At 38.7% G+C, this 20,062-nt stretch overlaps 1 protein-coding gene across 1 annotated transcript; it reads left to right on the top strand.

Annotated features, from left to right (window-relative positions):
• Nucleotides 1-2,420: 2,420 nt before the first annotated feature.
• Nucleotides 2,421-15,559, top strand: LOC109482306 (angiopoietin-related protein 7-like). The gene is made up of 8 exons (XM_019784990.1): nt 2,421-2,547; nt 7,434-7,586; nt 8,037-8,188; nt 11,603-11,695; nt 12,214-12,445; nt 13,011-13,156; nt 13,769-13,947; nt 15,290-15,559. The coding sequence occupies exons 1-8, from the start codon at nt 2,421-2,423 to the stop codon at nt 15,537-15,539; spliced, it is 1,332 nt and encodes a 443-aa protein (XP_019640549.1). The 3' UTR covers nt 15,540-15,559.
• The last annotated feature ends 4,503 nt before the right edge of the window (nt 15,560-20,062 follow it).

Below are 20,062 nucleotides of genomic sequence, written 5' to 3'. Positions count from 1 at the left end.
GCATTTAATTTAAAAAAAATTAAATTTTGGAAAAAAAAAAGAAATTTTGTTGCTCTCTGACAGTAGTCAACATACCGAAAATGGACAAAGATGTCTGTTGCCATGCCGGAAGGTGGATGACAGATAACTATGAAGAGAGGAGACAAGAAAAGGCTCTGATTTAATGTTTTGTTTTTTACTTTGATGCAGTGATATGTGATACTGGCTGTGTATATGTGATGTTCTCACTGAATCAAAACCATTTGTACAATTATTGAGTCAAAATTTGATAATGTAGGAACCTTTTTTTTTCGGCCCACCTTGTTTTTTTTTCGCCCGCTCGCATTAGATTTGGAGTCTGCGGAGGATGTCATTCATAAAATTTACTTACTGTGGCCTAAGTCTCGGGGTATAGTGTATGCGTTCTACAGCCAGAACCGCGCAACTGCAGAACATAGAGGGCACAGTAAGGTCGACTTGTTCTCAGATATGTAGAACAGTATGAGCACAAGGCTTAACACAAGGACAGGGGGATTGTGGCATAGCGGCAGAGTGCTCGACTCGGAACCAAGAGGTCTCGGATTCGAGTCCTGACATGCCACCGATCCTTGGAAAAGGCACTTTACACGACTTTCCTCACTTAACTCAAGTGAAAATGAGTATTGTCTTGTCCTGTATTTGTACTCTGTGTCGGTGGCGGCATAAAATATGTTGATATAACTTGAGTGTGCCGTCGCCATGTTTAGTCATGAAATATTGGAATAAAAAAACATAAATAAAAAAAGGACAGGGGTAAAAAAAATGTACTCACACGAAAATGGAGCAAACGTGCAATACTAGAAAAGCCCTTGCAGTGAATGAAGCCATTTTTGCATTCTGCAAGCAGACTAAAACTTAATTAAATCAATTTCTATACAAGTAGTTACGGTCAGTCACCCTGCTTGGATATAGTCATGAATAGTCATCAGTTAGCCCTCTGTCCACCATTTGCTACGTCACAGCCGTTGCCATAGCAACGGCCGTGGGAGATATTTTATGACCACAAGAAAATACACGCATCATTTTGTGTCTTTTTGACCAAATGTAAAGATTCTATCATGTCCTGTTTTCTTCCAAATATATTGTAGTACGATAATAGGACGATAACTGTACAGTCTACTTCTGTGCTCTTTTTCTTGATGTTTTTTGACGTCCTCCTATCTTCCGATGCTTTCTAGCGTGGGCGAAAATATAATTTGTCTGCCCTCCGACGTGTTTTTTAAGCTCCCCTGTTTAATATTAATAATTATGTGCGTACGTGCGTCAGATCCTGGCTATCAAAGGCTGTGGGTCGCACATATAGCGGGACGCGCGCTCGCACAAGCCAGACCTGCTCTGAGATCTTCTTGGGTAAGGTTCGAGCTGGTACAGCGAGAAATTGTGTTGAAGAAAGCATCGCTTCAGCTTGAAAAAATACTCCGAAACTGTCTACTGAAGACCAACATGTAAGTAATATGCTTTGGGTGTACATATCATTCTTTAAAATATGATGCAACGTCGTTTCTGTTTTTTGTTTGTTTGTTTGTTTGTTTGTTTGTTTGTTTGTTTGTTGAAGAAAGCATCGCTACTGCTTGAAAAAAAATACTCCGAAAACTATCTGCTGAAGACCAATATGTAAGTAATATGTTTTGGGTGCGCATATCATTATCAACAATATGTAACGTCGTTTCTCTGTTTTATTTTTTGTTTTTGTTGTGGTTTTCGCTCTGCGTTTGTTATCGATCATTCCGCAATGTTGTAGGAGGCTATATTATGTATGTATAAGAGTATCTTAGAATTTTGCAAGTGGACGTATCTCTTGAAAATTTCTTATGCGCGTACAGAAAAACAAGTTGCGTGTAATGAGTTTCTTTGCTTGGGGGGAAATATTTCAATCATTTTTTGTATGTGGGAGGCTGTTTCGGTTTTGTTATTTCTAAAATAAGACACGTTTAAATCAAGAAGTTGTAATATATTTCTAATTCGTTAACAAGAGTGTTGTGATTTTTAACTTTGTTACTTGCAAAGAACTTCATGCGTTAAATCCAATGCGATTTTAGCGCAGCAAAACTGGAAATATTCTGAATAAGGCAATCCTTGTGATATTGACACATACTGTTTCCCATCAGCACATTTGAGTCAGTATTTCATACTTTGGGCTTTTAAAACTGAAGAAACAAGCCCCAAGATGAGTCCTTTATTTTCTGGGTGGTACCCTAAAAATCCATTTTCCGTCAGAATTTTGGGTATTTTTGCTCCATGAGGGCCAATATACATTGGGATAGTGTGGTTTCAACTCAGTATGTAGATAAATGACTAGAATATTGACTTTAAAAATCGGGTTTCCAAGCCAAAAAACTGCACTGGATGTCTTTAATGTACAGAAAAGTATTGATGTTGTTATTTTTTTCCTTGCGGCAGAGATGGGTGATATGTACGAGTGCCCTCAGCCGGTCCGGGTAGGTGCGACGATCCCACCCCGGGCCGGGCCGCCTCTCTCCCGGTACGGTCCCACCACCGCCGCGCCCAAGCGGGACGTCGTCCTGACTGGTGAGTAGGGCGATTAATTGTTCTTAAAGTCGTACAATCGTCGTACGACGATCACAAATTTTCTTAGGATAGCTATGCATGTATTCTACAAAATTGAGCTGTCTCGATTTTTTTTCTTCTTCAATTTTCACCTCAAAACAAGGCTCATACGACTGGTATGTACGGCGATAGATTCTTCTTTAAGTCGTACAATCGTGGTACGATTGTCTTACGATCACAAATTTTCTTAGGATAGCAATGCATGTATTATACAAAATTCAGCTGTCTTGATTTTTTTCTTCTTCAATTTTCACCTCAAAACAAGGCTCATACGAATCACACACATGTTTTGGGTTACTTTAAGGGATGACTGTAGAAACAAATGTTCGTTACGGAAGAGGACTGTCTTAGAACCTCTTTGGTTGTTTGATTCTTTCACACCCTGCTTCAAAATGCATCAAAATCTTTTTCTTTTTCATTTTGCATATAATTACAGTATATTTACCAAAATATTGGATTGGTTGTGTTACAGGGGTTTCTCTTCTTTAATTTTTTATGATGACATGTTTAAAAAAAGGAATACCAAAAATGCAGACAAACAAAAAAACATTGCATTGAAGTTAGGTATTAGCAAGGACATATTGTCCTTGATGTTTCACTGTTTTGTAACTGTTCTTATTATCATTTTTCTGATACTTAGTGCTAATATGTTGAAACCTACTAATTTAGAAGTTGCACAACGCGTTCTTCTAAAATTCACTCTTTTTTTAGCCTGCCAAAAACTGGGGATTTTTGGTGTCTTCATGGTCTTTGGGAGCTTTCATGTGCTACTTTCATGTGCTATTTTTTAATTGCATATAGACAACATAGCCGGCCTGGTTGAATTACCCCCATTTTTTAGAACTGGGCTAATAAAAAAACAGCCAAAGTCCACCAAACAGAAACCCCCAGTTCTATAAGTCTGCTACGGAGGCTAACTATTTTTCTGGTTCTTGTGTAGTTCAATCATTGACCATACGTTTAAGATTTGATACAGTTTCTTACGATCAAAACAAATCAGGTGACTTTGTAATGAAAAAATTACATAATATATCAGACAAATGGATATATTTTGAAATATCAATTCGGTAGATTTGAAAGAAATGACTAGTACAATTTCTGAGAAAATATTTTATTTTGCTTATTCATTTATTTGCTTATTCATGTCTACGCCCATAGATGAAACCCATTTCCCCAAAGCGTGGCCTTATTAATAATGATATTTCTGCTTAAATGAATGTTTTTTCTTAGAATCCATTGATGGTATGGTGTTTTGATATGAATATGAGTCATATTTTGGTATGAAAGGCATTTTTGTGAACTCTGGGTGAGTACAGAACGAGCGAATTTCGATTGACTGCGCATGTTCCCTGTTTGTTCTTCGGTCACAATCACACCGGTGCCCGGACGGGGTATAGCCGGGCCCCGGTCGGGCTTCTTAGAAGTCTGTATATCCCGTATATGGCCACAGCAAGTACATTTTATGGGTGGTATCCTCCGTAGACTCCAAATCTAATACGATAGGGCGAAAAAATAAAACAAGGTGGGCAAAAAAAAACAAGATTCTTACGTTTTTAAATTTTGACATCATAAACCTTATTGAACAAGAAATGATGCCTATATTGTTTACTGAGTTACTAAGTTTACTGCCAACATCCATTTCTTGCTTTCTTCAGAAGATGTCATCCATAAGATCAAGTCAGTGTGGCCTAACACACCAGCTTCTGTATTTGGAACTGTATATCCGGTATAACCGCCCTTCGGCGTAACACACCAGCTTCTGTATCTGTATATCCGGTATAACCACCCTTCGGCGTAACACAACAGCTTCTGTATCTGTATATCCGGTATAACCGCCCTTCGGCGTAACACACCAGTTTTTGCAGGCACGCAGTGCAGCGGGATCTGGCTATATTACACCGAACGACCTGCACATATAAGTCTATGCATATTGTTCAAAGCTATCTATTATAGTGAGGATACCCCTACAGTACTTGGTGGTAGCGAGTTTTTGAACACCTCAATCATTGGTTAATAACTCTGGTTAGTAGTATATTCATCAATCAGTGACTCTTTTTAAAGGTAAAAACACGTACCTCCAAATTTTCGAATTTTCCAAATTTTCATTGATAACTCTGGTATTTGACAGCATGACAGCAAATGGCATAACGTTACATTTCAGTCTATACCATGTATGGATGAAATATAATGTTTTTACTCATGTTTGGTCTTCTCCTCTTTCTCCTGTCATTTTGTAAAAGTGATTCAACTTCATTTTTGGGCCAAATGACCTGAAATTCGGTATAAACAAGGATTGGGCCAATAATATATGTCCGCTTTTTTTCTTCACCTTTTAGTTTTTTTTCCAATATCTGACATTTTGTATCTTGTAGGTTTTTTCTCTAGCTAGCTTCTTTTTTTCTTTACTTTTCATTTTTATCAAATATCAGACATTTTGTATCATCTAGGTCTTATTTGAGCTCAGTGTTTCCTTGCCCTTTTAGTTTTATCAAATATCGAACATTTTGTTATCTAGGTCTTCCTCTTGCTGCATTTTTCCTTCACCTTCCAGTTTGATCAAATTTCGGACATTTTGTCATATAGGTCTTCTTTGAGCTCAGTTTTTCCTTCACCATTCAGTTTTATCAAATTTTTGACATTTTGTATTATCTAGGTCTTTATCTAGCTACATTTTTTCTTCACCTTTCAGTTTTATAAAATATCAGAAATTTTGAATTACATGTATCGAGGTCTTCGTCTAGATGCATTTTTTCTTTACCTTTCAGTTGTATAAAACATCAGAATTTTTTATTATCTAGGTCTTCCTCTAGCTGAATTTTTCCTTCACCTTTCAGTTCTATCGAATTTCGGACATTTCAAAAAATCTATTTCTTCCCCGGGCCCGTTTTCCTTTACCTTTCAGTTTTATCAAATATTTGGATATTTTGTATTATCTAGGTCTTCTTTGAGCTCAATTTTTCCTTCACCATTCATTTTTATCAAATTTTGTTATCTAGGTCTTTATCTAGCTACAATTTTTCTTCACCTTTCAGTTCTATAAAATATCAGAATTTTGTATTATCTAGGTCTTCCTCTAGCTAAATTTTTCCTTCACCTTTCAGTTCTATCGAATTTCGGACATTTTTAAAAATCTATTTCTTCCCCGGGCCCGTTTTCCTTCAGTTTTTTCAAATATCAGACATTTTGTTCATATAGGCCGTCTTCTAGCTTCCTTTTTTTCCTTCACTTCCAGACATTTCACCTTCAGAAATATCAGACATTTTACATTATCTAGCTAGGTCTTCTTTGAGCTTCGTTTTTCCTTCACCTTTCAGTCTTATCAAATATAGGACATTTTTTGTTAAATCTAGGTCCTCCTCAATCTGAATTTTTCCTTTACCTTTCATTTTTATCAAATATTGGACATTTTTTAAAATCTAGGTCTTCCTCCAGCTGAATTCTTCCTTCACCTTTTAGTTTTATCATATATTTTACATTTATTTATCTAGGTCTTCCTCCAGGTGAATTTTTCCTTCGCCTTTCAGTTCTATCGAATTTCGGACATTTTTAAAAATCTAGTTCTTTCCCGGGCCCGTTTTCCTTCACCTTTCAGTTTTATCAAATATCAGAAAATTTTGTATTATCTAGATCTTCCTCTAGCTTCATTTTTCTTCACCTTTCAGCTCTAAAATATCAGAAATTTTGTATTATCTAGGTCTTCCTGTAGCTGAATTCTTCCTTCACCTTTCAGTTTTATGAATACATTTTATGATTCTACGAAAACGAAACTGGGTGAGTGGGTGATTAATCTCCTCTCCCGTCCCAGATTTCGGACCGACAATTCAGACGACAATAAGGCCACAGCAAGTAATTTTTATGGATAACATCAGCGCGTGGATTAATTTTCGCCTGATTTTGGAAAAAAAACACAAGAAATTTTGTTGCCTTCCGACAGTGGTCAACATGCCGAAAATGGGCAAACATGCCAAAAGGTGGATGGCAGATAACTATAAAGAAAGGAGACAAGAAAAGGCTCTGATTTAATGTTCTGTTTCTCACTTTGATGCAGTGATATGTGATGATGACTGTGTATATGTGATGTTCCCACTGAATCAAAACCATTTGTACAATGATTGAGTCAAAATTTTAAAATGTAGGAACCTTTTTTTTCGGCCCGTCTTGTTTTTTTTTGCCCGCTTGCATTAGGTTTGGAGTCTGCGGAGGATGTCATCCATAAAATTTACCTGCTGTGGCCTTAATAACCCGTCGGCGGTGGACGTCCATTCCAATCTTAGGCCAAAGTTTCATGTTTTAATCTTAACTTTCGTTCGTATTTCTGAATATTTTTATTCATTTATTGCTCAACATGCAAAGGTACATGGCACTGTAGTAGATACGTCTAGTAGCTTCTAATTATCCTCACCACAGAAAATATAACTGGGGTCGTGTGGCGCAGTCGGTAGCTCGTTCGGCTCACACCCAAGGGGTCGCGGGTTCGAGTCCTGCCCATGTGCCCTTTACACTTTCCTCACTTCACTCAGGTGGAAATAAGTACCTAGCTTCGGTTAGGGACGTCCCTCGGATAGGACGTTAAATGGAGGTCCCGTGTTTGGGGAGAGCCACACCCCACGCACGTTAAAGAACCCACCACACTTATCGAAAAGAGTAGGGGACAAACTGTCAGAGAAACATTTGTAAATACAAGTTCTTCTCCGTTTGATAGAGCTCAGGATACTCTACTGCTGTGTCTACTCCTACATGTTTTAGTCCAATTGTTACCTAAATTGCAAATGTTACCTATCTAGTTGTTTTATTAATCTGCCGGATGAATAGATGAAAAATTGGGTGTTTTTTTACCTCTGCTGCAGCCTCCAGGTCTGAGCCGACCAGCTCCGATGACTACGAGTGCCCGGCGGCGGTGGTGATCCGCCCCCAGCCCGTCCGCACGGCGCCCATGGTGACCCCCTCCTCCACCACCTCGCCACGGCCTCTGCGCCGGGCCAACAACCACCCTGCCGGAGGTATGGGATCTATGGATTCTCTTTGTCCCATAACTCACTCTCTTTCTCTCTCTCTCTCTCTCTCTCTCTTTCTCTCTCCTTCTCTTTCACACACACACACACGCGCGCGCGCGCGCACACACAAACGCAAACATGGCTGACCTTGGTGCTCAATGCCTTTCATGTACGCGCGCATACGTACATTCTCTCTCTCTCACTTACTCACAGACAAACACACACACAGACACACACACACACACACACACACACACACACACACACACACACACACACACACACACACACACACACTGACACACTGTTTTTCTCTCATTCTCTCTCTCACACGCTCTCTCTCGCGCTCAGTAATTTTTGTATCCTTCATAATTCTTTACAAACGGCACCGCATTCCAAAACAGAACCTTTCTGCTGAAGGTAATTACAAGGTTAAGTATTATGTTTCTTTTCCAGCCCCGAAGAGGAACAATTCCGGTGAGAAGACCAGTTACCGCGCCAGTTTCCTGATCTTCACCCTGCTGATGGTTCTGTCCGTGAGCCTGCAGGTGTCAGCCTTCATCCTGTCCATGTCTGCCGGCAACGACGCCGAACAGCTACGGGAGCAGGTAAGGACTTCTTCGGGGCCCCAATAGTTTCCCCCCGCCCAGATTAACCGGCCGCCCGGTGGGAGTGTTACCTGGAGTTAGGCCACAGTAAGTAAATTTTATGGATGACATCCTCCGCAGATTTCAAATCTAATGCGAGCGGGCGAAAAAACCAAGGCGGGCCGAAAAAACAAGGTTCCTACAATTTGAAATTTTGACTCAATCATTATACAAATGGTTTTGATTCAGTAGGAACATCACATATACACAGCCAGCATCACATAACACTGCATCAAAGTAAGAAACAAAACATTAAATCAGAGCCTTTTCTTGTCTCCTCTCTTCATAGTTATCTGCCATCCACCTTCCGGCATGGCAACAGACATATTTGGCCATTTTCGGCATATTGACAACTGTCAGAAGGCAACAAAATTTCTTGTTTTTTTTTCCAAAATCAGGCGAAAATTAATGCGCGCGCTGATGTCATCCATAAAAATTACTTGCTGTGGCCTTACGGAGTTGAATGGCCCCACTACAATATCTTGGCGGGGTGAATGACTCCTCTCGTGAAAAACCTACCGGGAACCTTTGATGATTCAGGCGGCGAAGAGTCTCTGTAGCCCCAAAGAGAGACCGCCATAATCACGATAGACTGGACTATACGATAGACTGGACGATAGGCTAGTAAGGGGACTCGGGCACTTTAAAATTTTCGTTGCAAGATTAGATTTCAAAGCTGCATTATGTGTAACATCGATACAAAAAGTCAAAATGCCTGGTCATTTCTTTACAAAGTTTGTTTACATTTCTTTCCAACATGATCAAAACGCGGCCTTGATTACCGATATACCTGCTGTATAAATTGTCTGGGTTTTGGCATGTTTTCGCCGAGAGCATGTTAAAATCATGAATAAAAACGATATGAAAGTGCCGTACACGAAATTACAAGTCGTTGATATGCATGTGATATTCTGACCTATCTCATATCAGCCTTTGGCGTAGTATTTGAAAGGCCGTACAGTTCACTAGTAGCCAGAATTTTCTTGCAGAGTGTTGTAACAAAACGTCATTCCAGTTTCACTAAACAAGTTGGGAAGACATGGTTGCAAAATCAACAAAAACAAAAGCGAAAGATGTACAAGGGACTTCTTTCTATAGCCCTGTCCTTGGTGCTGAATGATTCCTGTTATGCTCAGGGTAGAATTGTAGAAAGGGGCCCCCATGGTGGTTTACAGGCTGTACTATCAGAAGTAAGCCGTGGACGAAAATACAAATTGTTAACATACATGTATCCTGACCTACCCCACATCAGCCTTTAGCGGTAGTATTGAAAGGTCGTACAATTAACTAAGTTACTTGACTTTTATTGTAGAATGTTGTGACAAAACGTCAGTCAAATTTCACTAAACAAGTTGGGAAGACATGGTTGCAAAGCAACAAAAACCATAGCCACATATTTGAGAGGGAATTCTTTCTGTTGCCCTGTCCTTGGTGCTGAATTATATGTTAGATCTACGGTTGGCACTATCCCTGTTATGCGTAGGGCACAGTTGCAGAAAGGGCCTCATAGGTAGTTTACGGGCTGTCTTCTATACTATCAGATGTAACCCTTAGACAAAATTACAAATTGTTGGTATACATGTATCGTATGCATGACCTATCTCATATCAGTCTTTCGCGGTAGTATTTGAAAGATCGTACAATTAACTAAGTTACATGACTTTTATTGCAGAATGTTGTGACAAAACGTCAGTCCAGTTTCACTAAACAAGTTGGGAAGACATGGTTGAAAACTCAACAAAAACCAAAGCCTAAAACTTGCAAGTGAATCCTTCCTATAGCCCTGTCCTTGGTGCTGAATGATGTGTTAGGTCTACGGTTGCCACTATCCCTGTTATGCGTAGGGCACAGTTGCAGAAAGGGGCCTCATCGGGTAGTTTACGGGCAGTCTTCTATACTCTTGTATGTAACCCTTAGACAAAATTAAAAATTGTTGGTATACATGTATCGTATGCATGACCTATCTCATATCAGTCTTTCGCGGTAGTATTTGAAAGATCGTACAATTAACTAAGTTACATGAATTTTATTGCAGAATGTTGTGACAAAACGTCAGCCCAGTTTCACTAAACAAGTTGGGAAGACATGGTTGAAAACGCAGCAAAAACCAAAGCCAAAAACTTGCAAGGAAATCTTTCTTATAGTCCTGTCCTTGGTGCTGAACGATGTGTTACTGTTAGATCTACTGTTGCCCCTATCCCTGTTATGCTCAGGGTACATTTGCAGAAAGGGGCCCAACCGGATACCTTACGGGCTATCGGAAGTAACCTGTAGACAAAATTACAAGTTGTTGATATGCATGGGATATCCTGAAATACTTCATATCAGCCTGGGGGTAGTAACATTATTTGAAAGCTCGTACAGTTGACTAAGTCACCAAACTTTCTTCCGGAATGTTGTGACAAAACGTCAGACCAGTTTTACTAAACAAGTAGACAAGACATAATTAAAAATTCAACAAAAACCAAAGCCAAAAACTTGCAAGGGAACTCTTCCTATAGCTCTGTCCTTGGTGCTGAACGATGTGTTACCGTTAGATCTATCCCTGTTTTGCTCAGAGCACATTTGCAGAAAGGGGCCCCACCGGATACCTTACAGGCTATCGGAAGTTACCTGTAGACAAAATTACAAATTGTTAATATACATGGGATATACTGACCTAGCTACCTCACTTCAGCCTGGGGGTAGTGGGCTTTGGGGAAATGGAATCTGTTTGAAGTAGTGGACAATCAGGGCTCAAAATTCATTTTTGGGAATAGGTGCACTGGTGCACCCAACCTAAAACATTAGGTGCACAAAATTTTTTGGGTGCACCATATGAAAGAAAATCTAATTACAGATCTTAGTGCTCCTCTTCTGAGCTTGAATCTGAAATGCAACTTCAAAATCTTAAACAAGTACAATAAGAAACTTCGACAGATGCCCTGCATACAATTATACATTTGATACATAACTACAAATATATTGGGGTGCACCAGTGCACCCACAGAAAAAAATTGGGTGCACAGCTCCAATTTTGGGTGCACTAAGGTGCATATGCACCCAGTATTTCGAGCCCTGACAAGTGAATGAGCAAAAAATGTTTTTTACAATGTCTATTCCTTTCAAATCATTCACATTTAATTGGAAGGGGTGAACCAGCACATACCAATATGGATAGTGGTGTAATACATGTACCTGACTAAATTACAACATACATGTACAATCCCATCCACAGCTCTAACACATTCATCTAAACCCAAAACACTTTGGTCTGTGACCTTGAAGGTCACGAAAACTAAAAAAATATTCCCAGAAGTCTGAAGTCTTTGATCTCTTGTTTGCAATGAATTTTCCTTAAAGTTTACAGTTGTGTTTTGGAAAATCTTCTTGCAGCAAAAGAAGTATCAGCAGAAGACAGACGGACGCTTTAAGGTGATGGAAGCTCAACTGGCAAAGCAGAAGGCAGCCCTGGCTAAGATGCAGAAGGTAAGGATTTTGAAGTTTATCTATGTAATTACTTCTGGGACAGAAGTATTGTTTTGGGTGGCACTGGTTTAGTATGTTTGTATGGTTTGAAAAAAAAAAACAGCAGAAGGCAGCCCTGGCTAAGATGCAGAAGGTAAGGATTTTGAAGTTTTATCTATGTAATTACTTCTGGGACAGAAGTATTGTTTTGGGTGGCACTCGTTTAGTATGTTTGTATGGTTTGAAACAGCAAGAATTGAAAGTAAGTGGGCAGAGATTGGATATTGAGTTGATTGACAGGGTTGTGACCTGGTATGCTTTTGTGTTTTTCAGTGTCTTTTTATCTATTTCACTGGTCATCTTGCATGTTATTATTGTGGCTTGGATATCATTTTTCTTCCTTTCATTGAAGGAAGATGACCAGTGAATTTTGAGCAAAATTAGCAAAATTTATGAGAATTAAAAAAGGGAAACCAAAAGATATGAATTATCCGGATACAACAAATGTACTTTGCTGACTTTAATGTTGTCTTGTTCAGGATTTCGAATCTGCTGCAAAACCAGCGGGCAAAGAGGAGACCACGGTCATCGGCTCTGATGTCCATGGAGCACTGGACGCCTCCATGAGCTTGGACAAAATCCTCCGCGGCAAGATGTCCAAGCGCCTGACCAGAGCAACTCCGGACGCTAAGGCCTCTCCCGTGCCTCTGCATGCTACAATGCTACCCGTGCCTGCCATACCAGCATACTTCATGACAGAGATTCACTATGGTAATTCAATCAAGCCTTCTTCAGACAAGTGGTGTGTGACCCTGCCTCTGGCTAAAAGATTGGGAGTTCAAGTCGACTCCGGCTGTTTTTTGCTCTCCCAACATGCATGCTACTTTAAACGTGTAACTGTCAACACAGATGCAGGCTTCAAAATGAACTTTTCTTCCTATTGTCCCAGCACTGTCCCAAAAATAGATTTCAACTGTCCCAAAGTGAGGATGAACTGTCCCAACCTGTTTTTCGGGAAGTATTGTATGACTTCAACTTGAAGTCAACTTTATTTTGCTAATATATACTTTCTGACTCCCTGGCGCACTGAAATTGCAGAGTAGACAGGAATTTCATGGTGACTTTTTCAGAGCCAAAAGCTGGGACGTGTGCCTAATAATTAGGGCTGACATTCTGATGTTGATAATTTTTCTATTTTCCAAAAAATGTGTCTTAAGTTTTTAGTTTATTAGTCCCAGCCTAAATTTTAGTGGTGACTGGCCATTGGGAGTTAATTTCGAGCTCTGAGATGAACTTTCACGACAGCAAAGTAACTGTTATGTTTTGTCCCCCACAGACCCAAAGGACTGTTCTGACTGGTACATGGCTGGTTCTGTAGAGGATGGACCACAGCATATCCAGCCCAGAGGCTCTCCCACTAAGCACGAGGTCTACTGTAAGATGGATCAGGACAGTGGATGGACTGTCATCCATGCCCGCAAGGTAGATATTAATTCATTGTAGATACATTTCCCTGTAATCATGCATATTTGTGTAGATATGTGAAGATTGTATGTTTAGGAATGCATCTACAGCAGCGACCTGTGCTGCAGTGCAATGTGAACCAGTCAGAATTGCCCTGAGGAAGGTGACAGATGGTCACCGAAACTTCAACTGAATAAAATCTTGGTTGTGTAAAAAGAGTCTCTTTACTCATTAATCTGTTGCTCTAAAACTCTGAAATTTTGCTACTGCGAATATAGAGTGATTTACAGTAGATTGGGCAGAATTTTTGTCCCTTACAAAATGACAAAAGACATTCGCTGGCTAGAACTGATTTTGTCGTGGGAAATGAGTTTACTTACTATTTTTCATATAGATCTATTGTTTATTTACCCTAATCATTGGTATTGTTATTATTATCATTATGCTTTTAATTGAAATGGAGGACAATTAAGAATAAGCCCTGAGGCATTTTTCCTCCTCCAGCACATTGATTCTGTTTTACATTCTGTTTCGTTCGATTACTATATTTACTTCTGTACTGTTTTTGTTTTATATGTATGTGCAAATAAAAATAAATAAATAAACAAAACTTGTGTTTATGTTTACCAGAGTCCCAACTTGGAATTCTACCAACGTTCGTGGGATGACTTCAAGAAGGGGTTTAAGCAGGGCGGTTGGGAGTCCTTCTGGCTTGGGAACGATCTCATCCACAACATCACCCGTCAGGCGACCTACGAGCTCAAGGTCATCGGGAACATGGACGGAGTCTACCCGACTGTGGCTGCTCAGTGAGTTGACCTATAACGTTATGTACTTAGACCACACCGACTTAATTTTATGGATGTCATCCGCACGCACATTGATTTTCACAAACTGTAAATGTACTGTACTACTGGTGGACGCCCCAACTACTAAGTACCTAATACCAGCCCAGAAGAGAACAAGAAATAGCCATGCCTTCAAGTACCAGAGTTATCAACCAAGGATTGAGGTGTTCAAGAATTCATTCTTTACTAGAACTATCGCAGAGTGGAACTCGCTGTCACCAAGTACAGTAGGGGCATTGTCCATTGCATTAGATAGCTTTAAACAATGTCTATAGTTAAAAGTTCAAGGGTTAGGTGTAACAAGTCGATCGGTGTAATATAGCCAGCTGCCGCCGCGCCGCGTGCCTACGAAGCTGATGTGTTACGCCGAAAGGCAGTTATACCGGCTGTACAGAAATACATCTTAAAGTGCTCATGACACCAAAATATACGTATGACCATATCTAATTGAAGTTGACTATAATGATAACTACATGTATTATTACCTGCATGGCCAACAAACACATTTACAATGAATAATGCATTGCATTGTTCTCTTACATTCGAAATTCTAATGCCCTACCTTGGAAAAGTCAGCACAAGCCAGTCCTGGCAGATGATTTGCATTTCTACATTTTATTTTAATTTGCATTTCCATATTTTTTCCTGACCTGATGTTACCCCGTGATGTCAGCTTAGGAAAAAGCACAGAAATGCAAATTTTAAAATAATACACAGAGATGCAAATAGAGATATATGCCTGAGGTGGGCGATTGGGAAGCTAGAGAGTCTCCAAAAATTCACTTTTAGAAGGCTACAAGCTCAATTTCTCAGTCATCATGATTGAAAACAACTTCAAGTGACTATATTGTATGTATACTTTTGTATATCTTATGTATTTTAGGCCACACCAATTTAATTTCTTGGTTAACGGATTCGCCCGCTTCATTTTTTTCTGATTTGCAAATAAAAATAAACATTCAGAATCAACTGCAAAATGCTCATATTTTGCCCTGAACAGTTAAAAACAGTCCTTTCCATCCTAGTCGGTACAGTTATTCCATGATTCAATGCAGTGGTATCATTAAAAGTTCAAAATTCATTGTTTGAATTTTGAACCAGCCTGGTGTGTTGACGTTATGGCTCTTATCGTACCATTTTGGGCCATAATAGGATGCCTAGGCCTGTTTTTATTTTTATTTTTTTTGCCCGCCCGCTCCACTATCCATAATTCGTTAACCAAGAAATTGAATTGGTGTGGCCTTACAGACTTGTTTTGGTGTCATTTGGTCTTTAACTTCCTACCTGTCTTCTACTCTTCCAGTTATTCCACGTTCAAGGTGGGGAGTGAGGCAGACCGCTACCGGCTGGAGCTCGGGGAGTTTCTGGAGGGCGAACATGGCGACGTGCTGCGGGAAAACGACGGCGGACAGTTCGTCACCGTGGACAGGAACGATGAGAGCACCTTTGGATGGTGGGAGTCCAGTCAGACTGGCGATCCTTCCCTTCAAATCCCATTCATGCGAATGAAAGACCTCACCATGATGATCAAACCGACTAAAGAACAACCCTAATTCATTTGGCTATCCTCCATAGCATGTTAAAAACTGGGGGTTTTGGGGGTCTTCGTGGTCTTTGGGAGCTTTCATGTGCTATTTTCTGATTGCATATAGACAACATAGCCGGCCTGGTTGAATTTAACCCCCGTTAGAACTGGGCTAATCAGAAAACAGCCGAGACCACCAAACCCCAAGTTCTATAAGCCTACTACGGAGGCTATCATTTGGCCTTGTTTGTGATTGCCAAAACTGTTCATGACGACTTTGAAACAGTCTGAAACAGGCCAATCGCATGGCATCATCCCCTCATTATCATAATGTGGATTGAAATGCTCCAATCATGTGGCACCACAATTACCATATGATGGTTTGAAATAGGCCAATCAAATGGGATTATCCCCTCATTATCATAATGTGGTTTAAAATGCTCCAATCATGTGGCACCACATTTACCATAATATGGTTTGAACCGGCCAATCTTATGGGATTCTCTGTACATTATTATAATGTGGTTTGAAGGCTCCAATCTGATGAGCCAATACATTTTATATACCAAATAAGATGGTTTGAAACAGACCAATCATGTGGCATCATCTCCTCATTACCATAAAGTGATTTGAAATACTCTGGCCATAAGACAGTTTGAAATAGGCCAATCACATGGCACTATCTCATCATCATAGCAAGGTTTGAAATGTGGTACCACTATTACCATAAGTTTGAAACTGACCAATCACATGACAGAATCTTAATCTCATTACCTGACATAACTTGACTACCATCTTTGTTGAGGGATGGTTGTAATGCCCAGGTGCAGGTGGCTTCTTTAAGTTTAACACCTTGTGTAAAAAAGTCTGATTTTTACCAAGATTTTTACCTTTGTCAAATTAGACTGAATGTCCAGGCGATTCTATGTGTACATACATGTACATGTATATGTTTATAGGCAATTCTATCTTTCAGGAAAATACTTTATTTTAGCTTTGATGGCACAAATTGATGTCATACATGTACACATACTAGTAGTAGGTCAATTTTTGATTTTTTGAAAATATTTTAAAGAATTTTATATATATATATATCTAAAGTCGTGTGGCCATTGTCCCTGATATCACAATTTATCAAAGTGTGCAGAAAAAAGTATTTTTTTTAGTCCTGAGCTTGCAAATGGATGCCAGACTTTTGCCAGGGCCTCTAACTCAGGGCCTAACTGAGGGTTAGCTGAGGTAGAATATTTCCTTGGGGGCATGTTGGCCCTGGAGCCAAGAAGCTGGCCTGTGTTGGCCCTGGAAACAGTCTGGCATTCAAGCTTAGGCCACACCAATTTATTTTGTTGGCTCTCAGATTTTTTCAGAAAAAATATGAAGTGACAGGGCAAAAAAAAATAAAAACAGGTCTAGGCATTCTATGTTTAGCCCCAAATGGTACGATAGGAACTTTCTTCAACTGTTTTGGGCAAAATAAGAGCATTTTTTGGTACGATAGGTCCAGCCATGATGTCAACACAAAAGGCTGGGTACTTGATACTTTTTTCGGATATTCGGGTTAAGATTTAAACAATATATTTTGAATTCTTAATTTAACTGCTGAATTGACAGATACTAGGAAGAAACCAGAACCAGAATCTGTTTTTTTTTCTTGCAAATCAGAAAAAAAATGAAGAGGCGAATCCGAGAAATAACAAATTAAACTGGTGTGGCCTAATGTCTTGTTTGCCTGTGCTGTACATGCGACAACTACCCAATTTCCTTCTCTGTCCCATATTGTGTAGTCTTTGATTTCTGTGTGAAATAGCAACTGATTGAAAAATGTAAAAAAATAATTAAAAGAAAAAGAAACTAATTGTATTTCAGGTTCGGAACAATTACGGGTGATTGCATAGAGAAATTTCTAATTGCTTTTGATTGATTTAATACAATTCATTGATTTGTAATATTAATTATGCTTGAGTGTGTACAAATTTGTCTACCTTTACCTTTTGAATATTTTGAGAAGTGCTAGCATTTCTGATGTCTATTTTGTACATAATATGATGTGAGTGTTTAAAAAAGATTTTAAAATGTTTGTTCTATAATGATTCTTCAAAGGCAAATTATTTATCTGAAACTTTTTTCATATTTTAAATTAATTTTTCATATTAGGAGAATAGAATGAAAAATATGTACATATGAGAGATTGTACAAAAATATGTAAACATACTATTTGAATGAGTGGATTTTTCTGTGGAGGCTTTTGGCTTGATGATATTCTGTTTAATTTTGATTGAAAATGTTAAACTTAATGGTTACTATTCATGTTTACTATATATACAGTTACATAATTATATATGTTACACTATATTTGTATTTTTTTCTGATAAAATTTTCTTGATGTTTGCCAGGAAGTTTGCAATTAACAAAACTAAATATCCACTCTATGACAACTACAAATGTATTTTTGTACAATCGTAGTAAGTAAAGTTGTAAAATACAAGTGTGAACTACTTAAAATGCTAGGGAACATTTTGGAACATAATGTTACAATACATGTAATTTTTTGTTGGTTTTATTTTCATTTATTGAGATTTATATTACAACATTTGTGGAAGGAATGACAAAACAGACTTTTCAAGATGTCAACCCTGAGACCAGACTGTAAGATTTGAACCCTCACCCCTGCTATTTTTGATAAATGTGGTGGGTTCTTTAATGTGGGGTCTGCCAGGGATTCAAACCCTTAACCTTTGGATTCTGAATAAACAACCCTAACCACAAGCTAGAAGTGAAAACTTCACATTGATACATGTTATGCAAATATTACATTGATATGATACCATGAAACAGACGTTAAACTTAAAGTTGTAAAATTCATGCTTGTATATTATTCAAATTGGTCTTAAGAAGAAATATGACTGAATGTTGTACTCTCAAGATACAAATAAATAGATGTTAAACAAATGTCTTTTGTTGGTTGGAATCATTTTGTGTTCACTATACTTTTATGGTCCCACATCTAGTCAATTATTGTAAAAATTTCCATTAATTTTGCTGTCTAGAAATAGAATTTTGATATTCCAAGAAAATAATAGTTCACACCACCTGCCAACTTTCCACATAGTACATGTACATCACTACAAATTCCTTTAGTTTAAGTGATTTTTCAAGCACTTCTTAAAAACAAGATATTGGAGATTTCAGACTTCTAGGAAGTACAATGTACATGTATCTAGGGGTTTTTCGTGACCTTCAAATTCACCTCATTTCCTGTGTCTGACCTTTTTACCTCCTGTCAATCTTCCTTTCACCCATGTGCTCTCAACCTACTTTCAACTCATCTCAATTCCTGCCTGACCTTTTGACCTGTCATTCTGCCTGTAAATCTTCACCCACCCATGTACTGTCAACCTATTGTGTCCGCAATTAAGAAAGCATATATTTTGTAAAAATTTTATTTTATGAAGATTTACCACTTTTGTGGAAGGATTAACATAACAGGTGACTATCTCCTCTTCAAGATGTCAAACCTGAGACGGGACTGTAAGGTTTGAACCACTCACACCGGGAAGGTCCCCTACTCTTTTCGATAAGTGCGGTGGGTTCTTTGATGTGCGTGGGGAGTGGCTCTCCGAAACACAAGACCTCTATTTAACGTCCTATTCGAGGGACGTCCCTAGCCGAAGCTAGGTACTCATTTACACCTGAGTGAAATGAGGAAAGTCATGTCAAGTGCCTTTCCCAAGGGAGCAAGATCAGTGACACTGGGCAGGATTCGAACCCGGGATCTCTTGGGCCTAGGCCGAACAATGGACAAACCAACCAACCTAAAACACTATATCTTCCTGGTAAATAATAAACAGACAACAAATAGTTTGGCTGAACTTCAAATTCTATTGGTATTTTCATAATATATGTTTCCACATACAGTATAAATAGACATCTGTAACACAAATAATATCTGAAAACCATCACTAGGTAATACAGTGGCGTTTCATTTTTCTCTTCCACAAAAATCACTCTATTCTAGGGGTAATCTTTACAAGATGGTATGTTGTGTGCTAATGTTTGGCTTTGCGGAATGGAGGCCCTACTTACTTTTTACATTTAAATAAAACAGTTTGTTTTCATAAGGGAAAAGAAAATGTACAGTTGTACAATGTACAACATGTATGTGTTAAGGGAATGAATGAATGTTAAAAAATGTTTGTAAGGAAACAATCTGACCTCTTGATATGATCCCTTAGCTTTACAATGTACCTCTGAAAAAACTAATTTTTTATAAAGAAACAACCTGACAGTTTGGGACGATCCCTTAACCTCAGCTGCCTTCTGTCGCTTTTAAACAGATCCAACAATTTTCCCCCTACTTAACTATTGTATGACTTGAAGTTGTTGAATGCAATACGATTCTTTTAACAGTATAAGGTACAAAACACTGTTTCTAAGTAATAACTTTGTATGTACAAACAACTGCACATTTTTTCATTAGGCCACACCAATTTAATTTGTCGGTTCTCAGATTTTTTTCTGAGAAAGTATGAAGCGACAGGGCCAAAAAAAACA

The sequence above is a fragment of the Branchiostoma belcheri genome, unplaced genomic scaffold, assembly GCF_001625305.1.
Source record: "Branchiostoma belcheri isolate BF01 breed outbred unplaced genomic scaffold, Haploidv18h27 scaffold6, whole genome shotgun sequence".
NCBI lineage: Eukaryota > Metazoa > Chordata > Leptocardii > Amphioxiformes > Branchiostomatidae > Branchiostoma > Branchiostoma belcheri.
Note: the sequence above shows the minus strand (reverse complement) of the source record. Positions and strands in the feature narration are given on the sequence as shown.